This window comes from Parasteatoda tepidariorum, chromosome 2, assembly GCF_982258835.1.
Source record: "Parasteatoda tepidariorum strain Cologne lab strain chromosome 2, Ptep-v5.0, whole genome shotgun sequence".
Classification (NCBI taxonomy): Eukaryota; Metazoa; Arthropoda; class Arachnida; order Araneae; family Theridiidae; genus Parasteatoda; species Parasteatoda tepidariorum.
Window position 1 is genome coordinate 26,028,593 of NC_141756.1, and position 27,236 is coordinate 26,055,828.

The 27,236-nt window shown below is 31.9% G+C and overlaps 2 protein-coding genes across 2 annotated transcripts; both read left to right on the forward strand.

Annotated features, from left to right (window-relative positions):
- The first annotated feature begins 2,424 nt into the window (after window positions 1–2,424).
- Window positions 2,425–26,422, forward strand: LOC107438110 (uncharacterized). Its single transcript, XM_071177290.2, has 5 exons — window positions 2,425–3,958; window positions 6,773–7,054; window positions 13,988–14,056; window positions 15,169–16,628; window positions 26,285–26,422. The coding sequence occupies exons 1-4, from the start codon at window positions 2,564–2,566 to the stop codon at window positions 16,624–16,626; spliced, it is 3,204 nt and encodes a 1,067-aa protein (XP_071033391.2). The 5' UTR covers window positions 2,425–2,563; the 3' UTR covers window positions 16,627–16,628; window positions 26,285–26,422.
- LOC107438108 (uncharacterized) lies at window positions 6,964–10,659 on the forward strand. Its single transcript, XM_016050289.4, has 2 exons — window positions 6,964–7,315; window positions 10,466–10,659. The coding sequence occupies exons 1-2, from the start codon at window positions 7,113–7,115 to the stop codon at window positions 10,533–10,535; spliced, it is 273 nt and encodes a 90-aa protein (XP_015905775.2). The 5' UTR covers window positions 6,964–7,112; the 3' UTR covers window positions 10,536–10,659.
- Window positions 26,423–27,236: the final 814 nt, after the last annotated feature.

Sequence of the window (27,236 nt, forward strand, 5' to 3'; positions counted from 1 at the left end):
CGAAAAAGTCCTCCATGAAGGCTAATTTCTCCCAATACTTGATCCAAGAGTTCCTTGGATTGGATGTTAAAATTTCGAGGCTACGCAGTTGAACATTAGTAGTTGTAAACCCAAAAAAATTGAGTCAGTTGTCTAAGGACGGTTATAAAATATATCATAAATCTTCCTTGAAAAGTCTTATCTCCTCTGCTGACTTTACAAGTGGTCTTCTTGCCTCCACCGTCCCGCAGTGAACTGATCGTTAAGACACGGTTCCCAGCAGATCACCGAAGTCAGTGTGCGGGTGGATGACCCACTTGGATCAGTCTGCGTAGTGACCGAGTGTGTGCGGTATGGGTCCTCGCTAAACTGTGCTACCGTAAAGTGCTCGACTTCACGTGCAGGTCGTTGGGCTACCGAAGCGGGGGTGCCATCCCTTCTGCAGAGGATCAAAATTGCGATGGCATGTCTTCGGATCATCCTCAGAGATGTTTCCCAGACCGTCGTCAATAGCCCATTGTGCAGCTCTAGTGCGACGTAAATGAACTACAACAACAACTTCTTGCCTCCACCATGAAGTTTCAACTATTAACTGAAACTAAGCTCACCTTTAATTTATGAAGAAAAAAATTGTTAGGGAGTTGTTAATATGAATTATTAATATGAAAGGCATTAAAAATAAAATAACTTAAGTATTAGAAATAAAATAACGCAAGCATTAGAAATGAAATAACACGAGATAAAAGATTGCAAGTGTGAGACATGGGTTAAATGCTGAGTAATGACAGCGGGAGGACGAGTTCTTTTTTCCTATGGTGTTGAGAGATAAGAAATAGGATTGAAAATGAAATCCAAAATAGATTCTTTTTATCGCGCGTGTAATATGAGTGAATTGTTATTGACTGTGTTGCGTCGCTACTGAAACCAAAACTAGTTGCTTATCTTAAGAAAAGATTATAATTCGTAGCCCTCATTGTTTTATTTTTTTTATGTATTTTTATCGACGTAAATTTTCCCCCCATCCTTATAAGCACAAACTACAGCAGTGGAGGTTCAGGGAATAGAGCGTTCGCTGTCCAATCATTTGTGAATCGGGTTAGAGTCTCAGTGATGGCTGGTGAATTCCGCATCCGGCTTGCACCGACCACAGTGCTGACCTGAAATATCCTAAGTGGTAGACGGAGGTTCTAGTGGTTTTCTTCTCCGTGTAACGCAAATGCGGGCTCGTTTCAATGATAAATGCGGTCATTATCGACTTCGACAAATATCGAATAGAGTAATTTCCGTGAGTATTGCCGATAAAGATAATTATCGAATATGAGAAAATCGTTAATATTTTCGAATCCGATATTTACCCTGTTTATTAATAAATTTTATTTGGATAACCAAAATGTAAACTAAAGTAAAAAGGATGTAAATGAGTTAAAGCTAAAAAATTGGAGAAATATCGTAAAAGGTCGTTATTTTCTGACGATATATCGAGATTTTAGAATTGCGATAACGCCCGATAATAGTTTTTTTTCTCTAATATATTTAATACCGTCTGGTTTTTTTTTTCCCTCACCAAGTTTTTCCTTAAAAATTGGCGTTAAGCTCACATTTATGCAAATGAATATGACTTGAAGATTTTAAAAAACAACCTAAGACCAAAAAAGAAGGAATAGAAAATATTTTGTATCATGACGAGCTTAGATATTAATCTGAAATTCCATATAATCATTTCTCAATACTCAGTTATGAAATACTACGGAGAAATATTTAATATTTAAGATTCCTAATAAGATAAGTTACCTTCAAAAACATCAACAACAACAAAAAAGGAAAACTATCCTGTTTCTTGCGGTTGAGTTCAACGTTTTCTTCCTCTATTCTCTCTAACAAAGAAAACCGCGCGTTTATTTTTAGAGATATACAGTCAAAACAAATATTGAGCCCTCTAGTTCTCATTTAAAGCTATCAGTCGCAAAAGTTTGATCTTACTCCAAATAATGAAAACTTCGAAATAGTAATGAAAACGGCATGTATAAAGGTAACTCTTGATTTATTTATTTTCATAAAATATTCTTAAGAAACAGTGCCATTATCATTTTGTTTTTACTTCTCGATTTTACTCTTCGGATGAACAAAATTTATATTAAAATCATTTGCAACCTATAACCATGTCAAATTTGGAAACTTTTGGATCAAAAAGCTATTACACTATTTGAATTTGCTGAATTTACATGTTCTTGAATTACAGAGAACTAGGCTTGTTGCTAGTATAGAGGATTATACAAATGTACTATAGAGGATTTGAACGCAATATCACTTATAGTCTTCGTCCAAAAAGCTAGGAAATATGCTTATTAATTCTCACTGAAAACTACAAAAGCTATTTTCAATATCAATCATCTGCAATATGTCAGACATAGATTTTGTAGAACTTATATATTCTTGAAAAATCGAGAACTATATACCTACCAATAAAAATATATAAACGCACTTTTAGTGAGTTTGAATGCAATCTCTGTTATAGATTTTAACTGAAGAGCCCGGTAATACTCACTGTAAACTATAGAAGCTGTTTTCAGTAATCGTCTGTAATATGTCTGACATCGAACTTATAGAATTTACATATTCTTGGACAATCGAGAACTATTCTATGTGTTACCAACGTCCTGGAAAAAGCATTTGTAGCCCTGATTTCGAGATTGCAACTTTAAATAAGAGTAGATGGTCACTGCATCTCTATCCTCGAGGGTTTTCTGAAGATTACAAAGAATTCGTATCTTGTTTTTTATGCTCAGAAAGGAGCAACATTTCAGAATACGATCAAGAAGATGGCGTTGTCGACTTTGAAATCAAAATGGTTGATACGAATGGAGAAACTTTACGAATTCTGCGGACTGAAAATTGCTTGTTTCAGTGCGGATATGATTGCTGTGGTTGGCGTGACTACATAAAAAGAAGTTACATTAAAGAAAGAATTAAAGCTTGGCCCAAAGATAATTTAATTCTTATTTGTTACATAGCTACAAAGAAGATCAAATCAAAACACCTTGCTACGGAAGGACTTACTAGAATAATGGTGGATAAATGTTCTTTTGACTGGAAGATATCTGTGACCCATTCTTCTAATTGGTCTCTCAGCAAGCAGTTTACCTTGTTTTCGACACTAATATTAGAAATCATTCTATCTGCATCAGAGGAAAACATAAAAATTAGCATTCTGAAGAAAAATTCTAGTGTTTTGGATACATTAATAAGGTTTAGACTTACGTTGTTAAATTTTGAAGGATTCGAAATAGATTCAAAAAATGCTTCCCATATTTTTGAATCAGATCCCATTGAAAATACATGGAATTTTCCACTTTTAATTACAAAAGAACAGTTGGAGTTGCACAAAAGTTCAACGGTATTTTCATTGGTTTTTATGTGTTCTGTGTCAGATGGGATGACGATTACCCACCCGATTATGAAATCGAGAAATGAATTAAATTCACGTGAGGTAAACTGCTTTCCAACTTTGCAAGAAGATTTACAAGCTCTGTTTAAAAGCAAAAAATTTTGCGACGTTAAGTTAAGAGTTGGCGACGAACTTCTACTTGCTCATAAGTCATTTCTCGCGGCGCGATCACCAGTGTTTGCCGCTATGTTCGATCAAGAAATGATCGAATCCCAGACTGGAATAGTAGATATTTGTGATGTGAGTGTGGATACATTAAACAAGTTTTTAGAGTTTGTGTATACGGGAACTGTGAGTGAACTGGATACTGAAAGTTCGATCAAGTTATTAGTGGTCGCCGATAAATATCAGGTTTTGTCTCTCAAGGAGAAATGCTGTTCTAATTTAATGAGAGATTTATCAGAGGATAACGCAGGAGACATTTTTGATATTGCTGATTGTATGGGTCTAAAATTATTAAGTTCAGCTGCTTTAGATTTTGTAAAAGCGTATGAAAAACCAACTTTGTATTCTTATACAAACATACACGAATATTAAGTTTACCCAGTCTGTTATTAATAATTGAATGCTAGGGTGTTAGAACATTTTTTGAAATTTTTTTCTTGAATTAATAGCTAAATAAATATTTTAAACATATTTAGTTGTTGTTTTATTATGACCAGAACCTTGTCTGTAGCTTAAATTACGCAAAATTGAAAGAAAAAAAAAACATTTACAGCTTAGTATTTTACACATCGGGTTATTTTCCTTGCTCATCCTTCGAGTTAACATTTTTTTTTTTAAATCCAGATGTTCATTCGCCATATGTTTAAATAAATCGAAATATTAAATAAGTAATGTATTATTGATTGGATATAAATAAAATTACAGGTTTCTGAAATAATTAAAAAGTCTAAACTCTTGGAACTCCAGTGGTCCTTCAACGGAACCCTAGAACTCTACAGAACACCTTTTGTGAACCATTGATCTAGTGTTCTGATTTATCTTGTGCTGGCTGCATTTTTTTCAGGGACCAACGAAAAGAATTCGTAGTTCTGGAATTGCATTTATAATAGTTCAGAATTTGTTTTTGGTGAGTGCAAAAGCTGAAAACGAATACAATTTGAAAAAAAAAAAAAAGAACTGTTATAAACGTTAAGAATGTTTATAAGGGAAATATAGTTCTTTATTTTAGGATTTGATCATTTTATATTGAACTGAAAAGTTCGATGAGAAATAATATTGCATTTTTTTTTTTATAAATGCTCACCCTTTTTCTTAATTTATTCAATATATTATTATTAAAAACATTTTTTGCAAAAAAAAAAAAAATGCCTGTTCTTTTTTTTTCCAAATAATTTCATAAAACCAAACAAAATATCAAATAAATGATGGTTTGCTGTTTGGATATAAATGTAATGTCAGGTTACAAAAATCCTTAGTGGTTTAAAAAAAATTAATACTGGTTTAAAAAATTTAAACTATTGAAACACCTATGAACCGTCCACAAAACCCAAGGGTTCTGCGAAGCATCATTTGAGAACCACTGCTTTAATACCACTACTTTTATTCATAAGCAGTGTTGAGAGAATTAAAGATTAAAAAGTAGCGAATGGGAGCTCCAAAATTAGCGGATTCGAGCATTTTGTAGCCCCCCCCCCCCCCAAAAAAAAATACGCTATACATCTTTACGATTTCACGAATCTAAGATTTGAAATATAGATATAGAAAAATTCTAGAATCAGAGCAGCAAAACTAATCAAGAATCCAAAACTAAAACAAACATGTTTTCAAGAAGAAAAAAAAATAGTAGAAAACAAAAGAAAAAAAAATGTTCTTTTTAAAAAAAGATAAAGAAAGTGCAGACTTTTCAGCATCATTTTATAATGGGAACGGAAAAAATTGTAAAAAATATTTCAGTCAGTAAGAAAAAAAGTAGCCCATTTTTAAGATTTGCAGCGTTCGAAAAATAATGAATAACTCAAGAAGTAGCGGGGTCTTTTATAAGTAGCCCAATCCGCTACTTGTAGCAAGACACACAAGTGAATTTACAAGTGAGTTTCTTGTATGTTCATTGTTAAAAAAATGAAATTTCAAGAATAAATAGGTTCAAAACTTACGTTTTTTATTTCTCTGAGAGTAATTACTGATAAAAAAATAAGCATAACCTTGTAAAAATGTATATCAGATTACAGTGTAGGAGAGGAGAAGAATGAAAGAAGTGATAGGATGAAATAAACTAAACGAATATTTAAAGTACGTCAGCTTTCAAGGTTACTATGTGTTTAATAACAGCTTCATTTAATTTCACCACTGTTTATCATTCGTTGCGGAAGGAAGGGGAACTCCCTCCTGATTTAAGTTCAGTTTCAGTTCGCAATTTCTTCTTCAAGGAAATGAACATTTTATGACTGTAAACAAAAGTATATCTTTCTCTGCGTAAGTGAAGTTGAAATCAGGACAACGAAGAGTATGTGTGACGAAAATCGTGTAGAGTATTGTTTTACTTGGATAAATACAAATTTTTCCTTGGGCTTGCGTCATGGGAAACATTTTAAAAGTCCTCTTTTTACACCCGATAATTTTCATGGAAGTAAATGGTACTTATCGTTTAAACCTCTATACAGAAATAAATCGTGTTTTTTATGTAGATGCAAAGACGATTTGGCCGGAGAAGAAATACTGATCTCTTTCGCCATTGAATTAATAGATGGGAATGGTAAGATCATAATTACGCAAGGAAGTAATACGCCTCTTCAGAAATTTTTTAGAGGAACGAGACGAGGCTATAATACGTCAGCCACAGCTGAAAGCTTGGTAAGCAAATGTTTGACCTGGGAAAAAGACATTTTAACTCTTCGTTGCCGAATGTTTACCACTTTAAAACCACGCGCATCTGCAGTCCTCACTGAAGTTGGAATCGACAAATGCTCGTTTCAGTGGAAATTAAAGCTTCCCGATTGTGTTGCAGCTTCTCAAACTAAGGCATTTTCGCTTTCAGAAACAACTGAATATGTAATATCTATAGCTGCCCTTAACTATGTCCTTGAAATTAAAGTGACGAGAGCAGTCGAAGATCAATCATCGGCTAGGCTTTTGCGTGGAAATATATTTTTCTTGAATCAGGAGGAAGTCAAAGTTCCTTCTTTGAGCATAAATCGATTATTTGATTTGACAGGTGTGAATACTAGTAAATTTACGTCTTGCATTACCAAGGAACGATTGGAAGATAATAAAAAATATTTGACGAACGGCTGTTTCACTTTGCTTTGCGAATTTTCAACAGCCAATGGAAAATAATCAAACGAAGTTTTAAAGTATTCTAGCAGTTATGCCAGCGAATGTAAAAATGTTCAAACTTTGCACCAGGATCTTTCAAACCTCTTTACGAGCATGAAACATTCTGATGTGAAATTGCAATGTGGTGATGCAGTCTTATCTGCACATAAATCACTTCTTGCAGCCCGATCACCCGTATTTTCCGCCATGTTTGACCACGACATGATTGAGAAGCAAACAGGAGTCGTGAATATTCCAGAAAAAGACCCAGAAACATTAAAATCTTTTCTCGATTTTATATACACAGGAAGAGTGGATATGAAAGACTATAAAAGTGCATCGAAGTTGATAATGGTCGCCGATGAGTATCAGGTAGCTTCTTTGAAAGAGACATGTTCAATGTTTCTCATGTCAGCACTGACTCCGGAAAATGCTTGTGAGATCTTGGATGTTTAACATAAAACTGCTGAAGAACTGTGCGTTGAATTACTTTGCCAAACACATGCGTCAGGACATTTCGAATTCATCTCAATGGTCCAAATTCATGCAGAAAGAAAAGAACCCGAAATTATGGATGGAAATAATTCAGCATCTTGCAAAAAACTTCGAAATTTCTCCCCAAGGAAATAAGAAGTAAGTAATTGTAAATTTCTCACCAACTATTAGTAATCATGTAATCAATATTATTTAAAAAAGAAACGGAGCATAATACGGTATAATTGAACCATGTCTTTAGCCAGAAAATTATTTAAAATACATTTAATGGAAAATTACAATTTAAAAGTTTCATATCGCATTAAATCTATTTCGAAACATGATAATTTACATGCATGTCCCTTTCAATATATCTTAATAAAAAAATCCTCATTATCAATAAAATCAGACTTAAATAACATCACTCCCGAAGGAATGTGTTTAATAATTCTATCATATAAAAATATTTTATGTTTTAATAATATTTTTTTTCAATTATTAATTTTTTTAATCAGATTGTTTAATTTATTTATTAATTTATTTCAAAATTACAATTGATTTAAATCAATACATTTTATAATGAAAGGGATGCTATAGTAATTTCAATGCATGTGCCTTTTATTATTTCATAGTAAAAAAAAAAATCACTCCCTTTAAAAAATATTCATTGCCGATATAAAATCCGACTTTTAAAAATCACACCATTAAAAATATATTTATTAATTATACTATATGAAAATATTTTAAACTTAAGTTAGTAATTTTTGTTACTAAGTTTGTTTATATTAAATGTTATGGAAATTATGTTTGTTTAAGAAAATGTTTTTTTTCCTTTTAAAAAAAATAACAGCTTATTTAAATTAATGGTTCCTTTAATAAAATCAAATTATTTAAATCTCATCACGATTATATTCGAAATGCTTTATATTCTAGTTGTAAATCTAATCCTGAATGCAATATATAAAATTTAATCTCGAAATAACTTGGCATAATATATTTCTTGCCCAGCTAGAAGTATATCGCCAAGATAAATCCCAAATTTTCCTACATTGCATCCCTCGCATGTCAAGGAGTAGAGATACTAACCTAGAAGCGCAACTAACTAGAAGCGCAGTCTGCATACAGTTAGGAGTGGGAGTTATAATTGAGGTAATTACAGAGCGCAGTCCACCACTGTCCCTTATAGACTGCAATTGATTATTACTTTTTTTAAGTAAAATAAGTTTGAAAGAAATTTACGCTATTGGGGGTTTGCGCTTTAACGCTACAGGGAAACTTAAGCGCAGAGGGTGGAACAAATGTTGCGTCGTTGCCACCATTAAATAGTAAAGGGGGCAAGTTGCCCGCCATAGTCATTTTAAAAGAAAGCACTTTAAAAAAGAAAAATACTTGTTTGAAGTTTTATAACTGGAAAATAGTAATGAAAGATTTTTTGAGCCGCGATGGCTCAGGGGATAGAGCGTTCGAATCCCAGTCGATACGAATTCCACATCTGGCTTGCACCGACCACAGTGACGTGAAATATCCTCAGTAGTAGACGTATTATGGGTTTTGACGAGTTAAAATTCCAAAAACGCGTTTTACTCTTTAATGCTACGTTATCAAGATACGAGACAAACTATAATAACGAAGAATTACAATTACCATAGCTCAATTAATTGTTTCGATATATGGTTTTTAGTTTTGTACAGTGTGACATAAAAAATAAATCAGACCACCTTGAATAGTTTTTTATTTTTACTCTCTAGGACTCTTATCTTAATGGCTCCAGGGAGTGACCTCAAATATGCTAATTAATAAATACAGACGATATTAATTTACAAAATCCGACACAAAAACCTACTTTCTCTGAATTAACGTAATTTTCTTTTATTTCATGTCCATAGTTGAACAGCCGACCCAGTTTTTGGGTCTGCGACAACTAATGTAAAACTCCGTAGCCTTGTAATTTTGAACCCAATCAGGAAGACAAAGGAATTCCTGGAACAAGTATTGGGATAAATTTGCCTTCGTGGAGGATTTTTTGATGGAAATAACCCACATTTGCGTTACTTGGGGAGGAAAACAGCGAAAACCTCTCACGGTTAGCCCGATGGCAAGGGGACTCTAAACAGTGATTCATCTACCACTGAGGATATTTTCCGTCAGCCCCGTGGTTGGTGCGAGCCGGGTGCGGAATTCATATCGACCAGCCATCGCTGGGATTCGAAACCGGTCAACTTAATTGGAAGGCGAACGGCTCTATCCCCTAAGCCAGTGTTTCCCAAACTTATGAATTTTGCTTACCCTTTCTAAATTTTTCGTAACGCTGTGTACCCCTAATAAAAAAATTAATGTATTTTTTACTATAAAAAATTCACAAAAGTTGAAAATCACAACTGGCTGTTGACACCATTTATTATTAACTGTTAACTCTTCTAAAAATAGCCAATAGAAAAATACGTAATCGTAAATTTTCATGGCTAGTTTTGTTTTTAAATAAAAAATTTCGAAATTTTCATATGTTGCAAGATATTTCGCATAAGAACACGTACCCCCGCTAAACTGTTCCCGTACCCCTTGGGGTACGCGTACCACACTTTGGGAAACACTGCCCTAAGCCAACATGGCTTATACCTATTTTTCATTTTCATTTTTTTTTTTTTTTTGACGATTCAAAATTTAGAGTGTAGCCACAATCTGGGAAATATGGTCCTATCTCAAAAACTTAAAACCGAATTGAAAAATTTTGCCTGCAATTAAAAAATTCATTTGTCCAGAAATATTAGCATGCAAAAATAACTTCTGGTAAATATTTATTACTTTATTTAATAATAGTTGAAAAATTTTGAATTGTAGGGTATATAATTTTTTTGCATGATTTTAAAGAACATAATTTTTACTTCACGAAATAAAAATTTTGAGCGAAATCGGTCGAATAGCTTCCTGAAAAACCGATTTTCAAATATTAGACTTTTTAAAATTTGATTGGTTTTTTTTATTGGATTGATATTTTTTATTAGAAAGTAAGTCTTTGTGTCTGATTTCTTAAATTAAAATATCGTCTGCACTTATTCATTAGCATATTTTAGGTCATGCCATCGAGACATTAAGATCGAGTCTTAGAATGTGAAGATCCGATCATTAGATCAAAAGTTATTCTGGGTGGTCCGTTTTTTTGGGCACTGCACACTAAGGGCGGTAATTATAGATTATCCTGTATATTTATAAAACATGTCTACTATATAAACGTTTTTTATAAATTATAATAATAAATATTTATTTTTTCTAGAAGAAATTTATGATAACAAGTGATTACTTTTTTTTCAGGGAATTAAAAAATGCTGCTACCAAGATTACTGCACCAGGAAGAAATGCAAAAACTGTATTTTCAAAATGAAATATGTAATATAGAAACAGTTTTTAAAGTAGTTTAAAATTTCAATCTACTTTAAATAATGATATTAATATCCAAGCTATTTAATATATCAATTTCAAATAAGTGAAAACTACGAAAAGAAAAAGAATTTTAATAAATCTTTTAAAAATTAAAATAATTGTTCTTCTTTAATATTTTTATTATGTCGATGAATATTTTAAAACTTAATTTTATAATTATGCAAAGAATTCTTAAAATATCATAACCAAATTTGAATTAATATTTTTATTATGTCGATGAATATTTTAAAACTTAATTTTATAATTATGCAAAGAATTCTTAAAATATCATAACCAAATTTGATTAATTGATACTACTTAATTAACCAATGGCATACTAAACATACGTACTACTTACTACTACTAATCACATATTGAATTCCTAATTAGAAATAGTGTATAAATATTTATAATCAAATAGTGTAACTAATAACTCTAAGTGACTAGTAGAAAAAAGATAAAGAGAGTTTAAAATTCTGCATGAAATTAAAATAAATAATATGAAAACAGTTATTTTATTCAAAAAGTGGATGCGAAAAACTTTTAACCTACATATACTATACTAAATTTAGTTTCTTTAAATTTTTGTTTTGCAAATAATACTATTGTATTGGTCATTTTTAGTTTCTTCTGTTTTGTCTAGTTTCTACAATTTTGCTAAGTTTCTCCCAGTGTCGTCGAAGAAATTGATGGACTAAATGCCACTTTGTTTAGTTCTCGAATGTTCTATTATAATAATAAAGTTTAATTATTTGGCATTCGATGAATTGTTCAATTATTTAGTTTAATGAATTAGCACTTTTTCAAGACGGGCTCAGTCCGAGGCCTGATACGGGTTCGAACCCGTTTACTCTAAAAAGTATTCGAGCACGGACCAGCTTATAAATATCATAGAAAATTTATTAATAATTTACTGTTTTTAAACAAACGTTGGTTAATTTATTAAGTATAAAAAATGTCATATTTATAAGGTGTAAACAATTACAGCAATTTGTTACTTCTGTTCGGTGCTTTTGCTTTGTGAGGCTAACACTGATTGTCAAAAGTCTTTTATTTACCCCAAGATTTTGTTTTTCCTGTTTTAATTTTATTTTAGTCATTTTGGAGTTTCAGTCTCTAAAAGTAATCCTATGTGTATCTCTGGTTGAAATGGGTCCTCTTTATAATTCTTTGGACTCGGAACTCATTTGTAACATCTCTTAGAGTCTGGGAATACGTTTCTTCTATGATTTGTTTTAAGTGTTTATTTACTGATTAGAGTTTGAATAAAAAGAGAACAAAACCGTATTTAGTTGAAGAAAAGTATAAATTTCAGTTATTGATATATAAGAAGACTTTGCGAACCACAAACAGAGTGTTAGCTACCTGCGTCTTGTTCACGGGCCGTATGTTGTACAGGCTTGTTCTAGAGCAATAATTGCTTCGAAAAATCTTTATTGCTTCAAATAACCTTATACTTCAAATAACCTTATACACCCTTGAATGTAACATTGGACAATATTTCCTTCATGGATACCTTTTCGCTAACATGACCAGGAAAAATCATTAAAAAGTCCACCATGGTTAGCCCGACGGCGAGAAGAATGATTTTTAGATTTTAGTGTTATTTAAATTATTCCCAAAAATATTTTATATCTCATTTAAAAAGAACATTCGATTTATTTTAACAAAAAGGGGAACCGAAGAAATCACGAGCAATCTCTTACAAAAAAAAAATAAGGCAACGATACAAAATAGACGTTACCCCTAAATTTATTATTATTTTTTTTATGTTCTCATATATCACTGAATTATTCTATTAGTATGTAATTTTGTAAATTACACAAACGCCATGAATATCAAACTTATGTAAAGTACGAGGTGTTCCGTAATATCCACATTAATACAGGCATTTTGAATTCTTGTAGCTGAATACCCGTTTTTCATCGGGGGTGAAAAATATAATCTATATATCAGTGTTTGACAACACTAAGAAATCATGCATAAACTGCAAGACATATACCAGTACAATTAAAAACGCTAAAATAATTCCATTTTTTTTAAAAATTTATCATCAATTTTTGTCCTTTCCGGTTGCTTTACGTTATTAGATTAAGCTTAACACGTTTTTAGTAGTTAATTCCACCAGAATGAAGATTAATGACATACATTATGGATGATGTTTGAGATCAACTCAGGACTTTACCGCTATCAAGCGATTTTTTCCGGTTGGTATCCCTTTCGAAGGACCGTGAAAAAACCTCTTTCCACTGTATCTATATATTAAAACTGTGTTGTTTTGATGCAGGTTTAGTAAGTGAAATATATTATTTGTATCTATATTAGGATAATTGTAGCCTATTTAAACTGCACCAATTACTGTAATATCAGTAGCGATTATATAACCAATATTAATTTAAAGATCTTATTTTTTACGCTTCTCTTAATTTACTTGCGCCTCTTCTACATTAATTTTGCTTTTTAGAGCATAGTTTATTTTTTTTAAGTAGTACCTATTACCTGAACTAGTCAAGACTCATTAGCGTCAATAACAGTATGACAAATTTTTATGTTATTTCTAAACGAATTAGCATTATTTATCCATTAATTTTGCTTTTCAGTACATCACTTACTTGTTTTAATTTCACAATTAGGTTACTGAATAATTTAGTTTATTAAAAGATTATGTTTATATCTATAAAAAATTATTTTTAAAAATATGACTATAAACAAAATAAATGCCTAATTTCATATAACTTTAGGAATATTAATTTGATGACCTAGTCTGTTTATGTCTTCATGTTCACGTAAACCAATGAGTTCATTAAACATAACGAATAAAAGCGAAACAAATGAACGATGAATATAACGAATGAGCGATTAAAGAGTGTGCAAAAAACTTTTTTTTTTATTCATGAGAGCCATAAGCTAGCAAGCATCACTACAGTTATCATTAAAATATGTGCAATTAAAAAACAGAATCATCTGCAGTTTAATTTATATAAATGGTGAGTTCTAAGCCCCTGAGAAAGCTGAATTTTTCAAACGTCTTTCAAGACCAATCTAATTTAAATTAGTAAATGATTTTCAGTATCGGGGCTAAATTTGTCCCTTTCATCCTCTGTACGAATTTCAAGACGCTATCATAAATGGTTTAGAAGTTGAAAGACAAGCGTTTCCTTTATAGATTAGAGGCCACAAATCAATATTTCAGTGGCGATGAAACAAAAACGTTATCAAAATCTAACGAATCATGATGGAGGAGAAAGAAATTAAAATCATCAAAACCATTCTGTTTGTCGGAAGAAATTTAAAGGTGTTTCTGATACTAAATTTTCTTCCACATCTTCTTAATTTCCTCTGGCAATCATACTTGGTTTAAATATTAAATTATGACTCTTAATGGTATATGAATTTGAATCATCCTTTGTTAAGGATTCTGTTGTTGCTAATGCCACTTGTCAGTTAGCCTGCTTAAAATCAAGCCAATCTTTAATGCTGATGGTATGTTTCTTGTATTTTCAGTGCCATCTTCTATGACCAAGCTACATGCACATCACAGCCCGTTTTACAGGGAAGACCCGATCATACTCCATTCATTCAGGCTCAGATCGTAATTTTGACCTGAACCAGAGAGAACTATCTCTAATTCAGTTACCCCAGAGGTATTGATTTATTATAGAAACTTGGTGGACTTAGTGACTAAGACAGATTTAACGTGCACCAGTCACCATTAAATGCACGGGATTTGAACTAAAGTACTTACGAACACAAGACCAACGTCCTACCAACCAGACTATCCTGGTCTGTTAAGGATTCTAAAAATATAAAATTGAAATGCGATGTTCAGGGAGCATTATCGCATGTTTTAATAATTTAGGGTAGCTAAATGATTTTTTTTGTTTGATTTAATAATTATTTTGACAAGTTTTGAGCATTGAAGCAAACAAGGGCCGGAATAGCCTGGTTTGTAGGACACTGGGCCCATGTCTAAGAGATCGTGGGGTCGCCGGCTGAAGACTCCTCGTGTAGTAACTGGTGACTGATGCACGTTAAATCTGTCGAGTCACAAACTCCTCCATGTTCCCATGACAAATCATACCTTTGGTGGTACTGATACAGAAGTTTCCTTGTCTTCTGGATTGGGTTCAAAATTACAAAGCTACGGAGTTAAACATTAGTAGTCGTAAACCCAAAACTGGGTCGGCTGTTCAACGACGGGTATAAAATTAAGTAAATATGCATAAAAATACTAATAATTTTTCTGTGTTATAAAGAGAGAGATATTTTGAAAATAGAAATAAATCTTTTTTGACATTTTTAAACTTTTGGTAGAGACGAAGCCTATTAACGGATAAATATTAATTTTCCTTTTTATATATACATTAATTAAAATGTTCCTATAGAATTATATTGAATTTATGATACCTCATTAGAGAAGAAAAAAATAAACATCAGATAATGATGCTATTGAAATTTCGTCACTTATCGGTTTATTTTATCTTTTTTTTGACTGATAAAAGGGAAACTCCCGTATGATAGATATCGTTAAGATAACGTTCACAACTCTTACTGAAAGAAATCATTTACTGGCTGTTGGTTTAAGAGCTGAGTAACTAAACATGTCTGAACCAATTAAAGTGGAATATTCTTTTACTTGGAAAATTGAAAATTATTCCTTTTGCTTTGATAAACCTGAAGAAACTTTGAAAAGTCCCATTTTCACTGCTAATAATTTAAATGGAAGCAAATGGTTTTTGACATTTCGCCCTTATAAAGAAAAGGGTACACATGTTATAGCATGTTACCTGAATCGATGCAAAGAGGACCTGTGTAGCGAAGAAATACGCATTTATTTCGCTATTGCGTTGATAAATGGAAATGGTTTTAGCGCGGTGGAACAGGAAAATAGCATCGCGACATTTCATCGAGGAACAATGAACGGTTGGGACAAGTTCTCTGATATATCAGGCTGGGCTAGTGTGGATAATCGGGATTCGAGTTGGAAAAAAGATGTTTTGACCATCCGTTGTAAAATAATGAACCACTTAAACCGGCCCGAATCTGTAGCTGTCACTGAAATTGGAATCGACAAGTACTCATTTCAGTGGAAATTAAAGCTTTCCGACTGTGTCGCGGCTTCTCAAAAAAAGAACTTTTCACTTTCAGAAACATCGCAGTATGAAATCTCTGTAAGTGCACCAAGCGATCTAATTGATATCAAAGTTGAAGCAGCTGCAGAATATTTATCATCTCAGCAATTTTTACGGGGTAAAATAATTTTATTGAACCAGGAGGATGTTGAAGTTATATCAAAAAATGACAAGCATTTATTTAATTTGGAAGATGACAATGCTATTTGGAACTTCCCGTCTTTTATTTCCAAGGAAAAACTGAGCAGTTATTTAAAGAATGATATTTTTTCATTACTTTGCGAATTTTCAGTGGTTAATGGTAAAGAATCGTCAGAGATTTCAAGTTCTGCTATCTCTTTTCAAATCAACTGCAACAATGTTCTAACTTTGAGTGAGGATCTTTCGAATCTCTTTACGAGCTCCAAACATTCGGATGTAGAGCTACGATCCGGAAGCGCAACCTTTTCAGTACATAAATCTCTTCTTGCTATTCGATCCCCTGTGTTTTCCGCCATGTTCGACCAAGACATGATCGAGAAACACTCGGGTGTCGTAGATATTTCAGACATAGATCCTGAGACATTAAAAACTTTTCTCACATTCATATACACGGGAGCTGTTGACATAGAGGATTCTGATAACGCTTTAAAGTTGATGATGGTCGCTGAAAAGTACCAAATGCCATCATTGAAAGAAGCATGTTCATTCTTTCTCATGTCAGCCATTTCACCCAGAAATTTGTGCGACATACTGGATTTGGCAGAAATGTTAAACTTGAAACAGCTGAAGAAATGCGCACTGGATTACTTTGCAAAACACACGAAGAAAATTATGGTTTTGCCTCAGTGGAAAGCATTCTCCAAGAAGAACCCAGAATTATCGATGGAAACATTTTCATATGTTGTTGAAAACTTTGAAATTCCTTCAAAAAAGAATTAGAAGTAAGTAAATGAATATTTTCTAACACTATTGACTAAATGATGATTATCCTAAATAATCCATAGCAACAACTATATGGTTATGTCATGGTTACAAAAACCACAAAGAACTTTTTTTTTACGATTCATTGTCATAGATAATCTACGTTATATGTGTTTTTTTTAGCTTCATTTTTAGAAAATTTTAAAGCTTTCAAAATTTACTATTTTTTTAATGCTTTAATTAACATGAACTATAATCGTGTTCCATATTTCAATACACATCCTTTTTTGTAGTTTTTATAGCATTTTTTAAATGTCCCCAAAATATTCTAATTGATTTAAGGAATCTGTGGATTTTGACAATGCTGTTTTGTGATCTTGACTTGAACGGCGAGAGTTAATTTACGTGAACAATTGCGTAGAAATCGCTTAACCAATTAATTGAGCCAATATTGGACCTTTGCTCCACGAGGCTGAGACCTAAATATTCTTGAATTGAATGCAAGAATCTGAAGCATTCAGTCCAAAAAACTATTTCTTCCTCTATTATGAAACATCTGAAGCGAGGCTGAAAGTATGACAGAAAAGAAGAAAAACTGGAAGGAAAGTCTAATGACTAGTTTTTGTGAGGAGTAAAAGAATCTAGTACTATTTGTTTTTATTACAAGCAATCCATCACGATTTATACTATATTATGCAAAAATATTTTATATCTCATTTAAAAAGAACATTCAATTTAAGTTAACAAAAAAGAGAACACAGAGGAAATCAAGAGCAATCTCTTAAGAAAAAAAAGCAACGGTATAAAATCGATGTTACCTCAAAATTTGTTTTTTTTTTAGTGTTCTCGTAGATTACTGAATTATTCTCGCATATTATGAATTAGCTATGTAATTTTTTAAAATTACACAAACGCTATAAATATCAAGCTAATGTAAAGTACAGGGTGTTCCATAATATCCACATTAATACATGCATTTAGAATTCTTGCCCCAGTAGCTGAATACCCGGTTTTCGTACGGGGGTGAAAAAAATAATCAATATATCAGTGCTTAACAACACTAAGAAATCATGCATGAACTGCAAGACAATTAAGAAAGCTAAAATAATTCAATTTCTTTAAAATTCAATATCATATTTTGTCCGTACCGGTTGCTTTACATTTTTAGATTGAGCTAAACACATTTTTTAGTAGTTTATTCCATCAAAATAAAGATTAACGACATTCATTAGAGATGATGCTCGAGGTCAACTCAGGAATTTACCGCAATCAAGCAATTTTCTCCGGTTGGTAGGTATTCCTTTCGAAGGACCGTCAGAAACCTCTTTCCACTGTATCTATGTATTAAAACCGTTTTGATGCAGTTTTAGTACTTGAAATATATTATTTGTACCTATATTAAGATAATTGGTACCTATTAAAACTACACCAATTACTGCAATATATCATCAGTGCCTATATAACCAAAATTTAATTTAAGGATCAATTTTTTAAGCTTCTCTTAATTTATTTGTGCCATTTCTTCATTAATTTCGATTTTTAGAACATAGTTAATTATTTTAAGTAGTACCTATTACCTGAATTAGTCAAGACTCACTAGCGTCAATAATAGTATGACAAATTGTTATGTTTTTTATAAACGAATTAGCATTATTTATTCATTATTTTTGCTTTTCAGTACATCACTTGTTTTTATTTCAAAACTAGTTGATTAAACATCAAAATGTTTTACTTCTCTCCAAATTTACTTAATTTTGATTTTTAATTTTGCTTTGCTTAATTTCGCCCTTAATTTTGCTTTTTAAAGCATGGTTTATTTTTTTTTCTAGTAGTACCTATTACCGGAATTCATCAAAATTCCTTCCCGTCAATAAGTTTTTGTGAAAACGAATTATCATTTTCATCCATTAATTTTGCCTTACAGTAAAAACTTATATGTTTTTATTTCAAAATCTGTTGATTAAATTATTTAGTTTATTAAACAATTTTGTTTATAGTTATAAACAATATAAACAAAATATTTATAGTTATAAACAAAATCTTTTTTTGTTTATAAACAAAATAAGCACTTATAATACATATACAAAACTTACTTACTATACTTATACTTACATAAACAAAAATAAAATAAACACTTGATATCATATAATTTAGAAATGCAACTTTGGTGTCTTTTAGTCTGTTATGTCACTACGTTCACCTTAATAATTGAGTTTATATACGTAACGAATAAAAAATAATTAGATATTAAAGAGCGTGTGAAAAAGTATATTTTTTTATAAGTGAGAGCTATACACTAGCAAAAATTGTTATCATTAAAAAAAAAATCAGAATCATCCGCAGTTTAATTTTTATCAAATCGAGTTCTCAGCCACTGAGACAATTCCATGTTTCTAATAGAAGTTTTTGAATGATTCTTAGGATCGAGTACTAAAAACGTCCTTTTCAAACACGCTCTGAAATTCAGGAAGCATAAACTATTCTGCAGGTAGAAGAGAGACGTACACACAGGCAGACAAACTTTTCTGATTTTAATCATTATTGCTTAGAGGCCACAATCTACTATCTCAAGGAGTAAAAAACAAAAATGTTGTCAAAATCTGATGAAATATCATTGAGAAAGAAGAAAGTAAAATCATTAAATCCATTATGTTTGACGGAAGAAATTTAAAGGTGTTTCTGATTATTTATTTTCTTCCAATTTAATCGGGCAATCAAAATTGGTTAAAATATTTACTTATAACTTTCAATGATATATGAATTTGAATCCTATGTTAAGGATTTTGTGTTGTTGTTACTAATTCCACTTTCCAATACCAACAAACCTTCTTGAAATCACGCCAATAAAAAGCAGAGTGTACTTTTTTTCAGTGGCACCATCTATGACTTTAACTTTATAAGCACACCACAGCCGTTTTACACAGAAGACACAAACATGCTTCATTCATCCACAGATCGTAACTTCGACCTGAACCAGAGAGCGATCAATTTCCTATTTAATACCCCAGAAATATTGATTGGCTATTGCGTTTTGAAGGACTCTGGGACTCCGACAGATTTAACGTGTACCAGTCACCATTTAATATACGGCCATTCCTCGGCCGGCGGGACTCGAACTCACGTTCACACAAACAAGAGTCCAACGTCCTACCAAACAGGATATCCCGGCTTGTTAAGGATTCTAAAAATATGCATTTGGAAGGCAATGTTTAGGAAACATTTCGTGTGTTTTAGTTATTTATGTTTGCTAAAAAAATTTCTAACTCATTTTCGAGATATACACAGAAATACTAAGTATCACACTTATTTTTTTATGTCATAAAGAGAGAGATATTTTGTAAAATAAATATTCTTTTTTTGTAAAATAAAGTCTTTTTTGACATTCTTAAACTTTTGGTAGAAGCAAAACCTATTAACGGATAAATAGTAATTTTCTTTTTTATATATTCATTTATTAAAATGTTCATTTAGAATTATATTGAAATTATAATTTATTTAGACAAGACAATTTAGAGAAGGAATAATAAATAATTTAAAAATTATTAATCTAGTTTAGATAAGGAAAAATAACATGACATATTGATAGCTATTGAAATTTCATCACTTTTCGATTAATTTTATCTCTTTTGACTGATAAGAGGGAAACTCCCATATGATAACTTTAAGACAATGTTCACAACTCCTACAGAAATAAATCAGTTATTGGCTGTTGGTCTTAAAAGCTGAACAACTGATCATGTCTGACACAATTAAAGAGGAATATTCCTTTATTTGGAATATTGAAAATTATTCCTTTTGCTTTGATAAACCCAGAGAAACTTTTAAAAGCCCCATTTTCACTGCCAGTAATTTAAATGGAAGCAAATGGTTTTTAACATTTCGCCTTTATGAAGAGGGTGGTAGATATAATGTAGCATGTTACCTGAATCGATGCAAAGAGGACCTGTGTAGTGAAAAAATAAACATTTTTTTCGCTATTGGGTTGATAAATGGAGATGGTTCAAAAGCTGGTAATTTTGACCGGGAGACATTTCATCGAGGAACAATGCACGGTTGGGACAAGTTTGATATAAGAAACTGGTCTAGTGTGGACAATCGGAATTCGATTTGGAAAAAAGATGTTTTGACCATCCGTTGCCAAATAACAAGCGATTTAAACCGGCCCGAATCTGTAGCTGTCACTGAATTTGGAATCGACAAGTACTCATTTCAGTGGAAATTAAAGCTTACCGATTGTGTCGCGGCTTCTCAGAAAAAGAACTTTTCACTTTCAGAAACATCGCAGTATGAAATCTCTGTAAGTGCACCAGGCGATCTAATTGATATCAAAGTTGAAACAGCTGCAGATTCATCGCAACAATTTTTGCATGGCAAAATAACTTTACTGAACCAGGAGGATGTTGAGGTTTCATCAAAAGGTGACAAACATTTATTTAATTTGGAAGATGACAATGCTATTTGGATCTTCCCGTCTTTTATATCCAAGGAAATACTGAGCAGTTATTTAAAGAATGATATTTTTTCATTACTTTGCGAATTTTCAGTGGTCAATGATAAAGAATCGTCAGAGATTTCCTGTTCTGCTATCTCTTTCCGAATCAACTGCAACAATGCTCTAACTTTGCGTGAGGATCTTTCGAATCTCTTTACGAGCTCCAAACATTCGGATGTAGAGATACGATCCGGAAGCGCGACCTTTTCAGTACACAAATCTCTTCTTGCTATTCGATCCCCTGTGTTTTCTGCCATGTTCGACCAAGACATGATCGAGAAACACTCGGGTATCGTAGATATTTCAGACATAGATCCTGAAACATTAAAAACTTTTCTAGCATTCATATACACGGGAGCTGTTGACATAGAGGATTCTGATAGCGCTTTAAAGTTGATGATGGTCGCTGAAAAGTACCAAATGCCATCTTTGAAAGAAACATGTTCAGTATTTCTCATGTCAGCCATTTCACCCAGAAATTTGTGCGAGATACTGGATTTGGCAGAAATGTTAAACTTAAAACAGCTGAAGAAATGCGCACTGGATTACTTTGCAAAACACATGAAGGAAATTTTGATTTTGCCTCAGTGGGTAACATTCTCCAAGAAGAACACAGAATTATCGATGGAAATACTTTCATATGTTGCTAAAAACTTCGAAATTTCCACGAAAGAGAATTAAAAGTAAGTAAATGAATATTTTCTAACAATATTGACTAAATGATGATTATCCTAAATAAGCCATAGCAACAATTGTATGCATTTAGGGTTTATGTCATGGTTACAAAAACCAAAAAGAACTTTTTTTTTTTTAAGATTCATCGTCATAGATAATCTACGTTATATGCGTTTTTTTATCTTACATTTTTAGAAACTTTTAAAGCTCTCAAAATTTTCTATTTTTTAATGCCATATTTCAATACACATCCTTTATGTAATTCTTTTAGCATTATTTAAATGTCCCCAGAATATTCTAATTATTGGTTTAAGGAGTCGACGTATTTTGGCAAAATGTGTTTTTTTGTGTGACTAAGACTTGAACGGCGAGAATTGATTTACATAAACAATTGCGTAGAAATCGCGCAAGCAATTAGTTTGGCCAATATTGAACCTTTTCTCCGCGAGGCAAATCTCTTCATTTATGACTAGTTCTTGTGATAAGTAAAAGAATCTATAACTATTTTTTTATTGTTAACTATCCATCACTATTTACTATATTTTGGATAAAAAAGAACAGTCTTATGTATCCTAATGTTGTTATTGTTAAAAAAATATTAGTATCTAATCAGAAAATGAATACAATTTACAAATACAGAAAAATTCAAAAAGGTAAATTAATAATTAAAATAATAAATCAAAATAGAAAATACCCTAACTAAAACCCTATTTGCTTTATTTTAATTTAGATATTCAGACAAATAATTAAAGCAGAAAAAGTAATAAAAAGCAAAAAAATAAATAAATAAAATAACAGATATGTGTGTTGGAAAGACTGCACTTCTTCAGGGGACACACTGCCTACCAGCACATTGGAGCCTTTCTGTTGTCAGTGGAAAAACCAAATGCACCCTTAGGGGCACTGTCAGTTTTGGTTTTTCCACTGACAACAGAAAGGCTCCAATGTGTTGGTAGTCAGTGTGTCCCCTGAAGAAGTGCAGTCTTGCCAACACACATATCTTTTTTTTTTTGTTGCCTATTATTACTTTTTCCTGCGTTAATTGTTTGTTTGAATATCTAAAATAAAAAATATTAGTATTCAGTTTTTATAAAATTTATAATAGGATCGTTTTCCTTGCGTTCGATGCGTATACGCGTCATTGCTAAATTTTAATCCCGTACCCTGTGAGTGTTTTCTGTAATCAAATTCCTCTCTTAATTCGTTAATATTAGAAACACTGAACATTGTTGTATACCTAGAAAGGCTGAATGGGCCAGTCGAGCCCCTCCTAGATTGCTTGCGTGTAGATCAAACGACATCCAAGACATAATTAATTTTATAAAAACTTATTAATATAAACTTAGTCATAGAAATTTTATGGTGCTTTATCCGATTTGGTTTACGAAAATATTTGAATAAACAGAACTCTGACTTTTTAATTATAGGTGTACATTAGTTTCTTAGATAATTAAGTTTCCTTTTCTCTACAAATAATAATAATATTTTTTATCACTGGCGTGTTGAACCCCCTTTTCAGTAAAAAATAAATAGATCACAAATCTCCCACTTAACATAAGGAAGTAAATAAGTAGGTAACCCCCTTACGTAAAGAAGTTTCAATATCCCCTTTGACTTTAACTATAACAACATAGGAATAAATTCAACTAAGCGATGTAACTTTGTATAAACAAAATTTACGTTTAATTTATTTTATTATACAGCTATGAATAAATTATTCCTTGTCCCGCAGTGGACTGATCGTTAAGACACGGTTCCCAGCAGATCACCGAAGTCAAGCATCACTGGCTGCGGTCAGTGTGCGGGTGGGTGACCACTTGGATCAGTCTGCGTAGTGACCGAGTGTGTGCGGTATGGGTCCTCGCTAAACTGTGCTACCGTAAAGTGCTCGACTTCACGTGCAGGTCGTTGGGCTACCGAAGCGGGGGTGCCATCCCTTCTGCAGAGGATCAAAATTGTGATGGCATGTCTTCGGATCATCCTCAGCGATGTTTCCCAGACCGTCGCCAATAGCCCATTGTGCAGCTCTAGTGCGACGTAAATGAACTACAACAACAACAAAATTATTCCTTAGAAATATTTCATGTTCTATTGTCCGATTAAAACTCTTGACCTCTGAAGAAAGATTTCTTTCAGCAAATTCAACTTTTATTTCAGATTTAAAATTTTCAAAGTGCAATTTTTTTCTTTCAAAATTTGTTTTATTATTTGCATATATAAAAAAAGAGAATTTTAGGGTTGTAGGCATTGCTTAAAGTGTTTGTAACTATTTTTCATACCCCTCCTCATCTCTTTGTCAGCAAAATTGAGCAAAACCACAAAAACGCTTCCTAACGTGCCTATCTAAATATTTATCAGACCATTGGTATCTGGTTTTTTTGGAAAAGTGTTTTTCGACCATGTTGCTATCGAATGTCATAGTTTCTTACCCACTGTTCTATTGTGAAAAGTAGTGATGGCGGCCATCATAGGCCAATACAAAAAGTTCTATTTAGGTAATCATTATAACATTTTCTACAATGTAAGGTGGACTAAAGTTTCTCTCGTACAATGGAACAGTATGTTGTAGAAGTGATAAATATAAAAGAATAAAAAATATCTAACATTAATTTCATTTTATTACTTACCACGAAAGATGTCACATTTAGGATATTTTACTTTAACTTAATATTAAACGGAAATATTTTTAAAATACTCTTTATTCAATTTTTATATAAAGCGAAGTTAATAACTGAAAGGAAATCTTATCTGGCACACTGATGGGTAAAATTTTCGCCATTTCTATTCTAATCTAACAATTTAGCAGAAATGAGTCATTTTAAAACTATTCATAACTTTACACAACATGCTTGTGTATGACCGCGTTAAATATGAAAGAATCCAATTGTTTTTTTAAAAATGTAAACATTCGAGGTACAATTTTATGTTTAAAAATCATGAAAAACTAGAAAACAATATCGAATCTAATGATGGAGGAAAGACTGAAAACATCAAAGCTTGTATTTTTCCCTAAGTAAACAGAGAAGAAATAAAAGGAGATTATTATGGAACCACATTTATGAGTATCCCTACAGCAAAACTGGCTTCTATTTCACCTTTTTTCTGGTAATACGCCAGATTTCGATAAGCGTTTTTGTTTTTTATTTGGCTTGGATATTAACTTGCTTATGCCTATATTTCGACTTTGTTTTTAATGTACAATGCGCAAAGAAGAGGAAAAAAAAAACGGACCGCATTTAATTAATTAGGTATAATATGAAAAAAGCACAACTACTTCCACTTACTAGGAATAACATTTACCTTTTATTTTAATTAATAAACTGAGTTTTAAATATGCTTACTAAATTCATAAACTTCGGTAAAACAACAATATAAATTATTTCCAAAGGAACTAGACTAATACAATTCCAACCTGGCGAGTAGCGACTTATAACAAGACATTTCGTTTGATGCTTTTACTTGTTGCTAGAAATCAGGTTCGCAGAAAATGCTGTTTACTAGTTAAATTTAGTAGGAATAACACGATCTGTGACGTAGGTTATAGTATACCCAATTACATTTGATCTAAAGATCAGATCTTCACGTTCTAAGACTCAAACACACTAATTTGAAGGAGTGACCTCAAATATGCTGAAAAACAAGTACAGGCGATATTTTAAGTTACGAAATCGAATATAAAGCGTACTTTTTCTGCATAAAAATTTTTGTTGTTGTTGATGGATTTGGATTTCTAACCCCCAATATATCGGGGTTAGCCGCAATCTGGGAAATATGGTTTGGTCAGAAGAGCGATCCAAAGTTTTGACTCGGTTCCTGAGAAATTGAATTTCAAATTCGATTTCTCAGGAACTATTTGACCAATTTTGCTCAAATTTCGTATTTTGCTATGAAAAATCATTCTCTTTAAAATGATGTAAAAAATTTCATACCTTACTCTTCAAGTTTTTTTTCAGCCATTATTAAATAAAAATCAGAAATAAATAAATAAATATTCACAAAATTTTTTTTTTTGCATGGAATTATCGTTGGACAAGCAAATTTTTTAATTGCGTGCATAGATGTTTCAATTGGCTTGAAAAGTTTTGATATATAGCGAAATACGCAAAAAGCAAAACTAACATTAAGGGTTTAAACTTTGGAGCACTCTCCTATCCAAACTATTGGAACCATATTTCCCAGATTGGGGTTACCCCCTATATTTTGGGGGTCAGAAATGACTTTTTGAGACTGATTTCGTAACTTAGAATATCGTCTGCACGTATTAATTAGCATGTTTGAGGTCACCCCTTTGAGAACGTCCTAGAACGTAAGGATCCGATCATTAGATCAAAAGTTATTCAGGGTTTTCTGTTCTTTTTGGGCACTGTATATTAAGGGTGGTAATTATAGATTTTCCTGTATATTTATAAAACATAACTTCTTCATGAAAGTTCTTTTCAAATTATAATGATAAATATTTATTTTTTTCTGAAGGAAATTTAGGATAATAAGTGATTATTTTTGTTTCAGGGATAGAAAAGATGATGCTACCAGGATTACTTGAAAGAGATGTGTAGGACCACGTGATTCCGAAACTTAAGGATTTTTCATTTTTTTTAATTATAAATTTAAATGTGAAGACCATTAATTAAATTTAAATGATGAAATTCAGTCGCTAAATGTTTGTGAAATAGCGAATTAATTCTATACTATTTATATTTCTGATGTTTGCATGTAAATAAATTAAATCTTTGCATGAGGACCGAGTTTCTACTTTTTTAACATAGAGAAAAGATTCCTAATACGAGATACTCTTTTTAGAATTAGAAGGAGAACAATGATGTTTAATTTTGTTTTATATATATTTTTATTGGAATATGCATAATTGTATAATTAAGAAAGGAATCACCCTCATAATTTTTAAACTATTAGTTGGATTTTCATTTTGTAAGTAGCTGTGGATTTACCTCAACAAAAATGTAAGCCTGAAAGAAGCTATGGAATTACCTCAAAATGTTCTAAAATATGTCTTACAGTCGACTGTAACAGTGGCGGAATATGTTTTCTGACGCAAAAGCCTATTCTTTCTGAAGAACATTTAAATTTTTTTTAATTACAATCAATTTAGCGTTCAGAAATATCCCCTGCAATTAAATAAAAAAAAATCTGAAAATTAAGGTTTTTGTAGAAAGAAATGAACATTCGGTATAAAATTGCTAAGTCGCTTTGATATAAACTCATAAGTTAAAGCTGCGTAAGCCAGCGTCTTCCCCAAACTAAACAAAAACAAGTAGCAACATTTCTAGAAGAACATTCGAAAACGGAACTCTTTACCCTTTCAATTAAATTATTTTTGTTAGAGAACCTCCGCGAGAGTAGTAACAAGGCACTACAGTAACAAAGTTTATAATTCACCATCTTGCATTGTGAGAAATTTTCTTCTATCTGAACTTAAATGGTGGCAACAATTTTACACTGAAGT